The sequence below is a fragment of the Hyalella azteca genome, unplaced genomic scaffold, assembly GCF_000764305.2.
Source record: "Hyalella azteca isolate HAZT.00-mixed unplaced genomic scaffold, Hazt_2.0.2 contig3672, whole genome shotgun sequence".
NCBI lineage: Eukaryota > Metazoa > Arthropoda > Malacostraca > Amphipoda > Hyalellidae > Hyalella > Hyalella azteca.
Genome location: NW_025933914.1, coordinates 2,483 through 15,637, shown reverse-complemented (window position 1 = coordinate 15,637; position 13,155 = coordinate 2,483). Strand labels below are relative to the sequence as shown.

The following is a 13,155-nucleotide window of genomic DNA, read 5'->3' as shown; positions in this document are numbered from 1 at the left end:
AAAAAATAACATCAGAAGATGTGGTACATTTAACGTTATTTAAAAAACATGTACACATTAGTGATGCCAATGTGGACATCACCAGGTCAATGGGGCCTGAGGTGAGGGTTGAGATGAATTGATGGTTTTGTACGTAGGTTGGTATGTGGGTTTGTAAGTAGGTACTAGATATGTAGGTAGGTAGGTAAGTAGGTAGATTGGTTAGATCAGTAGTTTTTAACATAGGTTAGTGTGAGGGTTTGTAAGTACGTGGGTAAGTAGGTTTGTAGGTAGGTATGTAGGTTTGTACATAGGTTGGTATGTGGGTTTGTAAGTAGGTCCTAGATATGTAGGTAGGTAGGTAAGTAGGTAGATTGGTTAGATCAGTAAATTTTAACATAGGTTAGTATGAGGGTTTGTAAGTACGTGGGTAAGTAGGTATGTAGGTTTGTACATAGGTTGGTATATGGGTTTGTAAGTACGTGGGTAAGTAGGTATGTAGGTAGGTATGTAGGTTTGTACATAGGTTAGTATGTGGGTTTGTAATAAGTAGGTATGTGGGAAGGATTGAGGTTTCGATTGGTCTCTTACATACAAATCTCAATATGCAATGTCTTGCCCAGGGTGCTTTATCTTTTATTGATGTTCAATTATTCATTCTATGAAGGTGGGTTCAGCTAACACTGCTTCTTTCCTGCCTATATGAATTGATACTGAATAGTCAGCATGCAGCTGAACAAAATTAAAAAAACATTCAAAATTCAGACCAATTAAATTAAAAAAGGTCAATTTGGCCACCAGCCATAGTATTGAATATTTGTAATATCAGCCATTTATTGAATATTTGGATTCAACAAAATTTAATATTATATAAGGCCATATGAAGATATTTTAATCAGCAAAGTCCAAGTAGGGAATAACAAAATGCCATATATTTAAAACAACAATATTTACTTTTTCATCAGAAGCTCAATAACCAAACGAATGCATGAAACTCAAAGAATGAGCACCATGAGTCTATTTTGTTCATATTATTCAAAATTAGCACAAACCTAGGAATATAAAGCAATAAATTCACTAATTGCAAACTATCAAAGCACTAGCAGATCACATAGAAAAATATGTAAAATATAAAGGTTAATGTGCACAAAGAAATACATATATTAATGAAAATTATTGAATATAAGAATTTCATTCCAGTAAGCTAAACAATAAATATTTTATAATAAAATATTGCATCATTCAATGAACTCTAGACAGAATTAGATGATATGCTATAAAAAATACCTATTCTATAACTAGACTCATCATTACAAAGCTTTCTGTTCAATTGAGATTCTCAATTACTTGCACAGAAAAAATATATCAGTTCAGATCCAAGTTATTGAATAAATACAAACTCATTTCAAGTTGAGTAAATAATAAACAATAAATGTGATAAATGCATTACAACAAATTCAATTCATGTTCAAGAAGCTTAACAAAAAGATATACATAAAAAATATACATGTAAATCTGCATACAATTCAGCATGTCAAATCTGCATACAATTCAGCATGTCAAATGTGCATATCTGCTGTGTTTTTAACTTCACTTCTCTCTGTCTGCTACAAATCTTATACCATGATTTATATTTAACACACTTCTACCCATCCAATCAATCTGAAATTTTGCACACTTGCGTAAAGTTGGAGACAATCTATGTGCATGAACCAATTGACAGAATAATTTTGGAAATTAAAATATATTTTTTTAATAATGAAAAAAAAAACGTAAACAAATAACTTTGTCTGCTACAAATTTTATAATCCATATTTGAAATTCTTCTACCTGTCCAATCAATTTGAAATTTTGCACACTTGCATAAAGTCAGAGACAATGCATGAGTCAGTTGACAGAATAAATAATTGTGAAAATTTAAAAAATTTTATATATAAAAAAATTTGAAAATTGTTTTTTTTTTAATTTGAAAATAAGATTAGAAATTCATTGTACATGTGTAACATCAAAAACACTGGATATTTTAGATGTGTTGTCTTTAGAAGTAGGTAATTTTTAAATGCATATTATTTATTCAGAGCTAAAGCATGGTAACGACACATACATTTTTCTAACAATTTTGATCTGTATTATGTGTATTTCTAATTGTGATGAATTTACACAAAAGCTGAAGTAACTTCCCATTTCTTTTATTACATCTACAAGTATCATGCAGCAATCTAAAAAGACTGTTATATTAGAATATTTAAATAATCTTCATATTTAAATGATTTTCAAAAATTTTTATCTATCTCAGGAAAAAATAAAATTTGAATTGCCATTTTTATACTAGCTTTAAATAATTGTTTGCTACCCATTAAACAAGATTTTGTCAATTCACAGAACTAATTTTTGATAAATAATCATTTCTTATGAATATGATTTTGATAATGATCATGACAAAATAACATGAAATTAACCACGAGATTGTCAGCTTCTACGCAATAAATAGGGTTTCCTTTTTAGCACATTTTCTCATTTATGGAAAAAATGCACTATTGTGCTCGCCATGTCTGTCTGTCCGTACGTCCGTGACCTCAAGTTTTTGTCTGCAGTGAGTACCTACTGAGTTATATTTTTTCACACTTTCTCAAGGAGCTCTCAGCAGCTCAGTTTACCCGATATTGTCAGAATAATTCAATGCATTAAAATTTCTCAATTGCAACTGAGCATTCTTATTCCAACTAATAAGATTTAATGACATATAAAGTATGTCTTCAATATTTGCCATAACATTTGACCCATAACAAAACAGAAAATTATTGCAAGGTTAGTTCCTATGCATGCATTCACCTTTTATAAAATAAATGCTCTATAGGAGAAGCTACGGAGGTTATTACTGAAAATTATTTTTGAATTTTCTATATAACAATTTATTTTTTGTAATGTATGGTACCTGAAAATGCATAGGATGATGGCTTGCCCTAAAAAATCTCCAATTTACATACTAAAAAAATCTTCATTTCCTAAGCTTGTACAAAATTCTAAGGCACTTGAGGTATAACTCTTCTTAACTATAATTACATATTGGCAAGCATGCAATAGGGGCAAGTTCATAACAAACAGAAAACTTATGTTGTGGCTCAAAGTTGTGTGTCGGTCTAAAATGTACAATGTTAGCTCTTTCAAATATAGGTATATTATTATATAGTAACAATTAGTTCACTTGGCATATGTTTATAGAAAACATGTTTATTGTTAGCCATAGAATGTATATAAACAGGCTACTGAGTATAAAAATACTCCAGATATCACAATATTGCTGGTAGTTTGAAGATATGTTTACGCTTAGCTATACTATGCACAATCCAATTTCTATTTATTTGGCCACCATGATTGGCTGTTGAATTTCCTTTTCTTTACCATGATGAAAAACACAAATGAGTGAGCACAGGAAAATCACAGGAAGAAAAGTTTTTGGTAGTACTGAGCTTCATGTTCCAAGACATACTTAGGTATAATTCTAGACTGCGATCCATGAATTGAGATTCTTTGAGCCTGAATTTGATACTCGGTCATTTCATTACTTCTGAGTTTTTCAATGATTAAAATCATTCTTGACTGCACTGAAGGTTGGCCATCAAACCATGAGGGGGCTAAATAATCTGGCATAACTCTCAATTTCTCATATATATCACTTGATGACATGAGACACAAGTGGCATCGCCAGCCCGCATTTTCATACGTCCACGGAAACAAAGGGTAGTTGAGCGAGTCAAAAAATTCAAGGTGATTTTTCTTGAGGAGCAAACTTTCTTCCTGGAGTCGTTGCATTTTGTTCTCAAAAACGTTGCTCAAGACCAGGGCAGACACGGCACATATACTAGGCACATCACTTATGTTTTGTTCAAACTGGGTATGATTAGAATAAAGTTCATTGAAGAGAGCATTATTGAAAGCATCACGTCTATGTCTCTTAGAACTATTTGGCACATGTGAAGCACCTTCTAAAGAAATATGGACAGATCCAAACTGATGCCTATTGCTGGAAGCGACCTTAATTTCACTAGCCTCACTTGATAAATTAATATTTTCACTGCCACTAGGCAACACTAATTGTAGACCATATACATGTTGGTTGAAGCCACATCTAACTGGCTGTGGGTAATTGTGGAAAAGCTTTAGGAAGAGAACAAAATCACGTGATAGGATGTGCTCAGGAGTCAGGAATATGAACAAATCATCCACTCTCAGGTCAGAAATTAGCTTAAGACCTTCAACAACAGTGAAGTGAAGTTTATCAATGGAAGGCAACGATGGCTCGGTGATGTTAACAAACACCAGCTTGTCATGGAAATCTTTCAGAAAACCATTTTCCAGCATGAATACAAAACTTTCATTTTTATGCCTGTACAAGACCTCCTCTTCACTGACAACATACACATCCACCAAGTCCCCAAGCATCCTTATGTTGAGCTCCAAGATGCCGGCATCATAGTAGTAATTGTTAATGAAAACAATCACTCTTCTGGGTCTTTTTCTTACCTGCAGACTTGCTACCAACTTGGGCTCGGTCATCCAGCTGTGACTGAGGACAGACTGGGGCAGACCACAGCGACGTCCACCCCAGCCAGGGTTGCAGACACAGCGGTCTGCAGAGCTTGCCGTGACGTTACTGCCTTCCTTGACACACACTTCGGCACCAAACCATCTGTAGAGAGCCAAACTAATTCATTAGATAAGGCAAAAGTAGCAGATTTTTAGTAGGTTATTAATGAGCATTTATTAATCCTTCTGGGTGCGAGAGACAGAGAACCCGGGAGCTGGGTGCGAGAGACAGAGAACCCGGGAGCTGGGTGCGAGAGACAGAGAACCCGGGAGCCGGGTGCAAGAGACTGAGTCTCTCACCACTGCACCACCATAGCCAACCCAATGGATGTGGCTTGCTCTGCATCTTAGTCTCTGGTATTGTACTAATTAAGCTAAAACATCAATATAAGATTTGATTGACTTCTTCATCTTGAGGTGATGAGGAAGACTCCATAAGCACATGGAATATTCCCAGTAAATACATAACAAACCTTTAGGCAAATTCATACGATACTAGAGAAGAAATTTGCATGTTTAAAGCAGCCAGCCTAGAGAGAAGGATCATTAAAATCAACATAATTGTAGCTAATTTTTGCGATTTAAAAATATAACAGACAAGTATTGCTGGAAGTGAAAATTTGGGCCAAACCTTTAGAATAATTTTTAGATTGGTCTACAGGTTCTTAGCTATTCAAGGAAGTTAGCACTCAAATATACCAATAGAAAATTTAAATTAAAATGTTGCAAATCTTGAAAAGAAAATGCTAAATAGGTTGGCCAGTTGTAGATAGATAAGCAAAAAATTGTGCTAGTATTTGTATTCTGAACAAAAAGGCAAAATTATCTCGTATATATTCAATACCTATATTTAATTGGAAAAATCTCACTTTTTTCTGGAATACAAAGGCACCAAAGTTGTTTATATATATATATATTTTAGTTAGAATGCAAATACAGTATTGTACCCCACATAAGTCATTCCTTGAAATTTTGAACTTCAGCAGTTCAATTGGATTTTTTCAACATTAGCACATCTAGAAAAATGGGCAAAAGCCAAATAAGAATGAATGTGACAAAAATACAAATTCTTGCAGTAAATTTTACCCATTACCTAATTAATGTCAGATAAAGTGAGACAATGATACATATAAGCGTTTGATTATTGAAAATCAAATTAATTACGCTATATTACCTGATAACTTAGTATTGAAGAGCATAGCATCTCTAAGAAATTTACTAACCTGAATGAGCAGCAAGATAAGGATTACTAGTCCTTTAAAGCGCATGATGGCAGCATTTGCAGAAAATTAAGGAATATGCTTGTATATACATAACACCAAAATATGACATGCTAATATTGAACTATATTAAGCTGAAATTGAAAATGACAATAGATTGATCATACAAAATTGATAAACATAAAAACAAGATAGTATCATCATCACCATCCTCAGAGGCTGGCTGAGGCTCAGCCCTAGTTTTGACTGTGTCTTGGTATCAGATATCTGGAGGCTGGAACTCCGACTCCTCCCTTGTGGACTGGCAAAATCATTATCCTATCTCAGCAGTGCAGGGAAGAGGCCAGAGTGAGAGCCCAAATAGTTTCTTTCTTTCTTGTGTTACATACCAAATAAACATCAAATAAAATAAAGTACACGTATAAATGAAGTAGGTACACCTATAAATGAAAGACACCTATAAGTGATACTTCCTATAGGAGCTCTGGAAACTGGTCCATTTAGCACCTTGATAGTAAAGAGTTTAGTTGATGCTCAGGCATTCAAGTTGACAGCCTGGAACATCAGCAAAAAAATTGGACAAAAAAGTATAGAAAAGCATAGCACAAGATGGGATGTTTTTGCATATTGGGGCACGAAAGAAAAATAAATAAAATAGCATAAGAGAAAATAAAAATACAAGTAAAATATATCACAGGCATAGCATATATATTTGTCCTCCTACAGCTGCTGTGCAGCTGTTGAAGGACAAAGCAATAAAAGACTACACTGAATAACATAATGTCTAACTAAAATAATTTATTGTCCTTCCTGAGTTAAACCACATAGTGATCATCACTACAGTACAATTTTTAATTAGTTTCAACTACCAAAGGTTAGTAACTGAAACATGCCCTATAATGTGCCTCAAATATGTATCCAGATACTATGTCTCCAGTCCTGCCTGGGCAGCACTGCCAGGAGCTTCTTTTAATACTAATGCAGCAACAAAATAGGACCCTTTGTTCAGCACCCTAACGCCTATTGGATATGGATTTGAGAAGATTTAGGGTTGGAAAGCATGATGTTCCCAACATCTCAATGTGAGGCTTCCATTGGAGGCAAGGTGCATCTAGTACAAAGCCAGGTTCACTTATTTGATGGTTCAATTTAGGGTCCCTATTATTTTTCTTACTCTCTTCCATGCAAGTGTTAGAGGGGCCAGAAAAGGTAGATAAACAAACAGCTGATAGGGTTGCCTCAATTGTAGTAGTAGACTCAGCATGAAGTTCCTCCAGCAGAGCTTCTGCAACCCCACTGCCAAAGCGTTTCCTGATTGTGCTGATGGTTTGCAGTTCCTTCCCTTTTTGTTTTCTTTTGATAAATCTGTTAGGACAATTTCTTTCAGAAATTTGCAAATAGAGATGCTGAGTTTCTGAATTTCACTTCTGATTACGGTTGTCAGGGTGGCTATTGCCTCTTCCATTGAGGGCGTTTCTGCAACCATATTGGTGGGACTATGATTTGAGGCTTGTGTTGCAAGTGCTTTGGTCACTTGGCTATTGGTGTTCTCTACTGATGGTATGGTGCTTGGATAGGGTAAACTGCTTTGATGGATTTGTGAGATTTTTGCACTTCTGTTTGAATGGTATTGATCTAGAGAGGGCTTTTCTGAGGCATTGCTGGCTGATGACATGGTTGTTGAGATGCTTGGCCACTTGGACTGTTTAGGAGGGGTCTTCCTGAATATAGGCTGTGGTGTATTGAGTTGGTTTGCATTAGGGCTAAATCATAAGGCATTCCACTTCTTGTTAATGCATATATGGCCTTGGCTTGCACACTATATCGGCAGTCTCAGTGGCTTGCGATGTGTGGCCCTCCACAGTTTTTGCACTTGTATGTTGTTGACTTGCATACATCTTTAGAATGATTCCCGGCACAGAGCAGACAACCTTCAGGGGCAGTTGTAATCTCTCATTCTATACAAAATAAAACCAAAAATGTTTTTTTTTCCGTTATTTGTTTGCCTTCAAAGTCCAGCTTGAGGACTAAGGAGTCTTCTTTTGATGCTCCAGAAAATTTTGGGAGTCTGGAGATCCTGACTATCTTACAAGCTTGTCTTTGTATATTTAAAAGGTCATCAAGGTCAACATCATGCCCAACAGGACCAATGACACTGGAGCAGGTGTTTTCTAGATTAGATGATGGTCTATAGCAATGGACTTGCCATTGTCAACAATTTATGGTAGAAAGTAAGGTTTTTTTTGCCTCGTCTTCATTGGGGTTGAATTCCAAGGCCACAATGTTATGCCTTTTGTTGATCCGCACATCTTTAACTAAAGAATCTTGAATCATTTTGTTAAATTCTTTGGCAACTAAGACTGGGTTTAGGGAAATTTTATTTGCATACAAAGATGTTTGCTTGTCGAGTACTGTGTTTTGATTTCCAGTTGACTGAGAAGTTAAATTTGAGAGAAAGGCTTTAAGGCACCTATTATTTGTGAATGGTCCAACAGGTTTTGGACTGATTCCTGTTAAGGGGCTGAATAAATTCATTGAATTTTCTAGTTCTTCTTCTGATTCTGTGCTCTTCTGTCGTTTGCGTCCACTGAAGTGTTGGGGTTTTGTCACCCAATGTTTCTGTGCCAGCTCTAGCCAAAAATTTGTTACCATTAAGTCCAGAACAGACAGTTGATTCATTTCCATGTCATCTAGCATTAGCAACAAGCCAGGCAGCGGAGCACATGACCATGAGGACTTGAGGTACTTTGTGTTGCCCTTTCTGGGATTACCGTCAACCGGGGCTACTCGGGATGGGCGGGGTAACTCGGGACAGTCCTCTGACACGGCGAAAAACTGTTTTAGTAGCAAAACTAATTGGAATATTGCAAAACTAAATATAGTGGCATAAACATCAACATTTTTCCTATCTATGTAGTATAAAGGAAGTTAAAAATACTACAGTTACTAGCTTTGAAAAATTCCTGAAAGAAATGGTGAAAAACGATATTTTGAAAAGTTACTTCTGCAAAGGTCTGTAGTAAAAATAATATTTGCCCTATTAAAAAATTTTGCTTAAAAAAAAGTGGCAGACAAGTGTCAGCATGAAAACTTTATTTGCAGAATTTACATACCTCAATCAAAAAAAAAAAAAATGGCAGGCATTTCTGCATGGCGGGGCTACTTGGGACACCCCCCGAGGCTATTCAGGACACCCTCAAAAACGCATTTACAGTAGAACCTCAGTTAGCAAAGGCTCCAGTTAAGAAAAAATTGATTAAAAGCAAAGAATATTGATTACATTTACCTCACTCAGCAAAAAAAATTTCACTTATCAAAAAATTAGTGCATCATTGATCACAAAATTGTGCATAGAATGTCATATATAGAATTGTGCACCAGGCATCATAGAATGAAAAGTATTTGACCTGAACTATGATTTATTTTTCCAAAACATATGATGGTTGTCACTAAAACATTTTTTTTTGTTTCAGGTATGTTTTTAATGATCTTTTTTTCATAGTAAATTTACTTAACTCAAATAAAATGGTGTGAAATTACAAGCCATCCTGTAAGCTTACAGATACAGAAAAAATGCTAAAAAGCTGCTGATATGAAGCTTGCAGTGGACAAGGTTGTTGTAAATGCTCTATGGCATGTTCATGGATGTTGTAATATTGCATCAATAATACGGTAATTAATGTATATGGTAATATCATATCGATAAAGGAAAAAGAAGTAAAAATCACAGAAAATGTCATTTATTCTACCTCTACATCATCTACAATGAAAGAGAGGACTTCAAAGTATATACATGTGGTTTGCTTGAGTAAATGTGCAGTTTAAGGTTACTTAGCTTGTTGCTTAGACTATGACAATTCCACTGGAGTATCTTTATTTCTTGTTGGGAAGACATTTTGTATAGGTGTTTACTTTATCTTTAAACTCTGGCTGCAGAGAGGAGGCATTTCTAGGTTTGTTTTTAGCTTGATTTGCCGTTTGATTCCGGCCTAGTTTTGAAGGTCCCTGGGTTGTTTTCCTGAGGCTTTTTCCAATGACAGGGGATGGCTCAATGAGGCCTTCTGTCATTTCTGCATTCTGGGCTTTTGTTCTGGCATTTTTTCCAATGATAGGAGATGGCTCAATGAGGTCCTCAGTCGTGTCTGCATTGGCGGCCCCAGGAGGACTGGCTGAGTTAGGTTGGCTGGCTGGGGTAAAGGAAGTTATGGTGCTGGAGACCGGAGATGGAGCCAGATCTGGATGAATGGGGTACACAGTGGAGGCAGGTTGGGAGCAATCTAATTGCAGGGTTTCTCTTGTTAGTTCAGTGACAATTTTTGTTATATCTGAGTTATCTGTTTTGGTGCAGAGGGCAATAATCTTTGACATGAGTTTGATAAATTTGTTTACAGTGAGACCCTGCAGAGCAGAGTTTGAAGGGTCATTGGTCTGTGTCCCAGTGGTCACAGTATTGGTAGCCTGAGGATGTGTAGATTTAACTTTTTGAGCCCAAGTTCCGACGTCAGCAGTAGGAGTGGGAGATGGAAGAGACTGATAGAAATTTGTACCAGAACTTGAGGCATAATTGAATTGCTGAACATTTTTTTGTGATGACTGCTTCACCATCTTTAGGGCATCTTGATAAGAGACTCTCTGCTCGACCCTGGTTCTCTCCACAGCCTGGGCCTCCTTCATGAACCTACATCCCCCATAGTTAGCAGTGTGCTGGCCACCACAGTTGCAGCAGAGGGGGTTTCCTTGTGCCGAACAGTCTTTCACATTGTGTGCACCGCTGCATGCAACACAGCGTGGGGCATTTTTGCAACTAATGGCATTGTGGTGCAATCTCTGACATTTAAAACATTGCCAAGGCTTAGCAATGTAGGGGCTAACTTGGAAGCGCTGATACCCAAGGTAAAGGAATGTTGGCAGTGTGCTTGAGTTGAATGTGACTTTGAATATTGATGTATTTGATTTATCTTTCCCTTTCAGAATTCTTTCTGCCGTGGTACTGCTGTGTCCAGCCAGAACTAGAGCTTCTGCAAGGTCTTTGTTCAAAACATCTTCACCCAGCAGTCCAATGACACCAACAGATCTAACAAGATTGACAGGAAGGTTGCACTTTATGGTCCATGATGCGAGCCGATTGATATTCAATAAGGAGGACATCCTAGTTCCAAGCTCTCTCTCAAAGGTAACAACAAGAATTTTGCGGGCAAGATTCTTGCTAAACCCTGCAATGCCTGCTCTGCCAAAAGGTGAGTCTGCCAGGGCCTTGCTCAGAGTCAAGTCATTCGAGAAAAATTTGTCTACTGGATGGGTATCTGCAACTGGCTCAATGATAATGACTTTTCCATATTGGTTAGGAGCAGCAGGCTCTGTCTCATGGATGGGTTTGACACTGACAGGGTCTCCAAAGTTAGTGGTAGTTTTAGTACCAGCATTTCTTTGAGCAGGAGTCAACAGGCTATCACCCTCGGCCTCAAGTACCTCAGAGTCTGAGTCAGGGTTGGTGATAGAAGTTTTAGTGCCAGCAGTTCTTTGGGCAGGAGTCAACAGGCTCTCACCTTCAGCACCTTCAGATTCCCCTGCGTCAAGTGGGAGCTGACTAGGTCCACTGAGACAGGTAAAACCCTCAAAGTTTCCAATTCCAGGATCACCAAGCCTATCACCAGAACCGGCCACCTCTACATCTTCCAGGTCTGTCAATGGCAGTTCACCCAGTTGGTGAGTTAATGTTGGCATGTTGGAGGTTCTGGAATCAGAAATGCACATCGAGCTGCCTGGCGCTGGCAGTGAACCATCTCTATCAGCAATTGGCAATGATTGGCTATGAGGGTCTTCCTGTGAATGCTTTGGTTGTTTACGGGAGGTTTTCTGTAGCGTTGATGATGCAGTCGCAGAAGAGCCGGTGTCCCCGTCTGAATCAGACATAGGCGAACTGCCCCCCTTACGCCGCTTCTGCCGACGCACCGGCATCGTTTAGATAAATAAGGAGCTTCAAGCCCTAAGCTTTTGCTCCACACACCTATCAATAATTACAATATTAAATATTCAACTATATTTATGTGATTTTCATAGTCGGGCACAGTCCGCACAGAGCACAGTAACTTGCGTCCGTCTCGGGCCGAAGTTTAAACCGGAATCCATTTATCAAATTAATTGGCCGGTCCTAAGCTCGCACGCTCACGTTGCCGCAGCCCGTTCCGTACGAACTACCCTCCCGAATCTTGTGTGTGTGTGTGTACGGCTTGAAGGTGAAGAAGTAGTCGAGAGATAACCACTCGTTACACCTGGACACAGCAGAAAGTTTTCAGCGTCAAGTGTCAATGATCCTTGAAGGATCTATTAGCTGGGCTTGCAGATTTGATCACAGGTAAATCCAGGGTGGTGCTCATGCACTACAGGGAGGTCAGACGATTTGTTTGCGTTAAATAGGTGATTGTTGCTCTTATAATTGCATGTTGAATCTTTCTGCGGTAGTTGCCTCCTCCAAGAAGTCGAATCCGCGTTCGTTTGAGCTGGTTGGGAGTTGGATGCTAGCATATCTTCCAAATCAGTTTCAGATATGATTTTCAGAAATAATGAAGAAAATTAAGGAGTAAATTAATTATGACCGTAAATGAAAATAATTTGGTGTGCTCTGAATCAACTGGTCAACCTCTGAACAACTAATACATCAAGTGCTCTTAATCAACTCGTATATAGGCGACTTTTGCATTCAAGTATATCGGCAAGATCTAATGGAACTTTTTTAAGAATCAAGAGTACATCCTTTACCGGCTGCAACATTGTGAGGCCTCCTCAAGATATCCTTTGCTCACCGGAGAGTGACGCGTCTCTACCGGCGACCTCGGAAACGTTCATGTGGGGCGCAAAGCTTATGCAGCCTCCCCAAGATCTTCCTTGCTCATCGGTGACTGTGAGTGATGAGTTTCTACTGGTGTCAGTAGCGACATTGTAACTTCTACTGAGCACAACATGTTCTACTGAGCACAACGTGTTCTACTGAGCACAATGTGTCTTTCAGTAGATTCCTCTTGCTTATCCGTGAGTGACGTGCACAATTAACAATATTGGGATTTTCTCTGTGTTGCCTGACGTTTCTAGTTGCCACCTGTTTCTAGTTGCCACTTGCCTGGAACGTTTTTTTTTCAAGGCGGAACGCTTTTTTTTAAGTGAACCTCTAATCTTAGATTTCCACTCTGCTTGTCAGTGATGATGATGGACTGAAAGTGGAGGTGTGCTGGCTGTTCCAGATTTTTAGGTCATGCTTTCTGTTTTGCCCATGGTGCAGAAGGTGGAAGCAGTGTCGCCAATATATGGGTTTTTAAGCCCAAAGCATCGCTGACTATTTTCAAGATGCAACGTCGGGTAATTTTTAATGAAA

General features: G+C 37.9%; 1 protein-coding gene across 1 annotated transcript; it reads right to left on the bottom strand.

Annotated features, from left to right (window-relative positions):
* Positions 1-2,554: 2,554 nt before the first annotated feature.
* On the bottom strand, positions 2,555-4,977 carry LOC108670982. Its single transcript, XM_018158468.2, has 2 exons — positions 4,970-4,977; positions 2,555-4,669 (listed from the first exon to the last, which is right to left on the bottom strand). Exons 1-2 carry the CDS (start codon positions 4,975-4,977, stop codon positions 3,418-3,420), a joined length of 1,260 nt encoding a protein of 419 aa, XP_018013957.1. The 3' UTR covers positions 2,555-3,417.
* Positions 4,978-13,155: the final 8,178 nt, after the last annotated feature.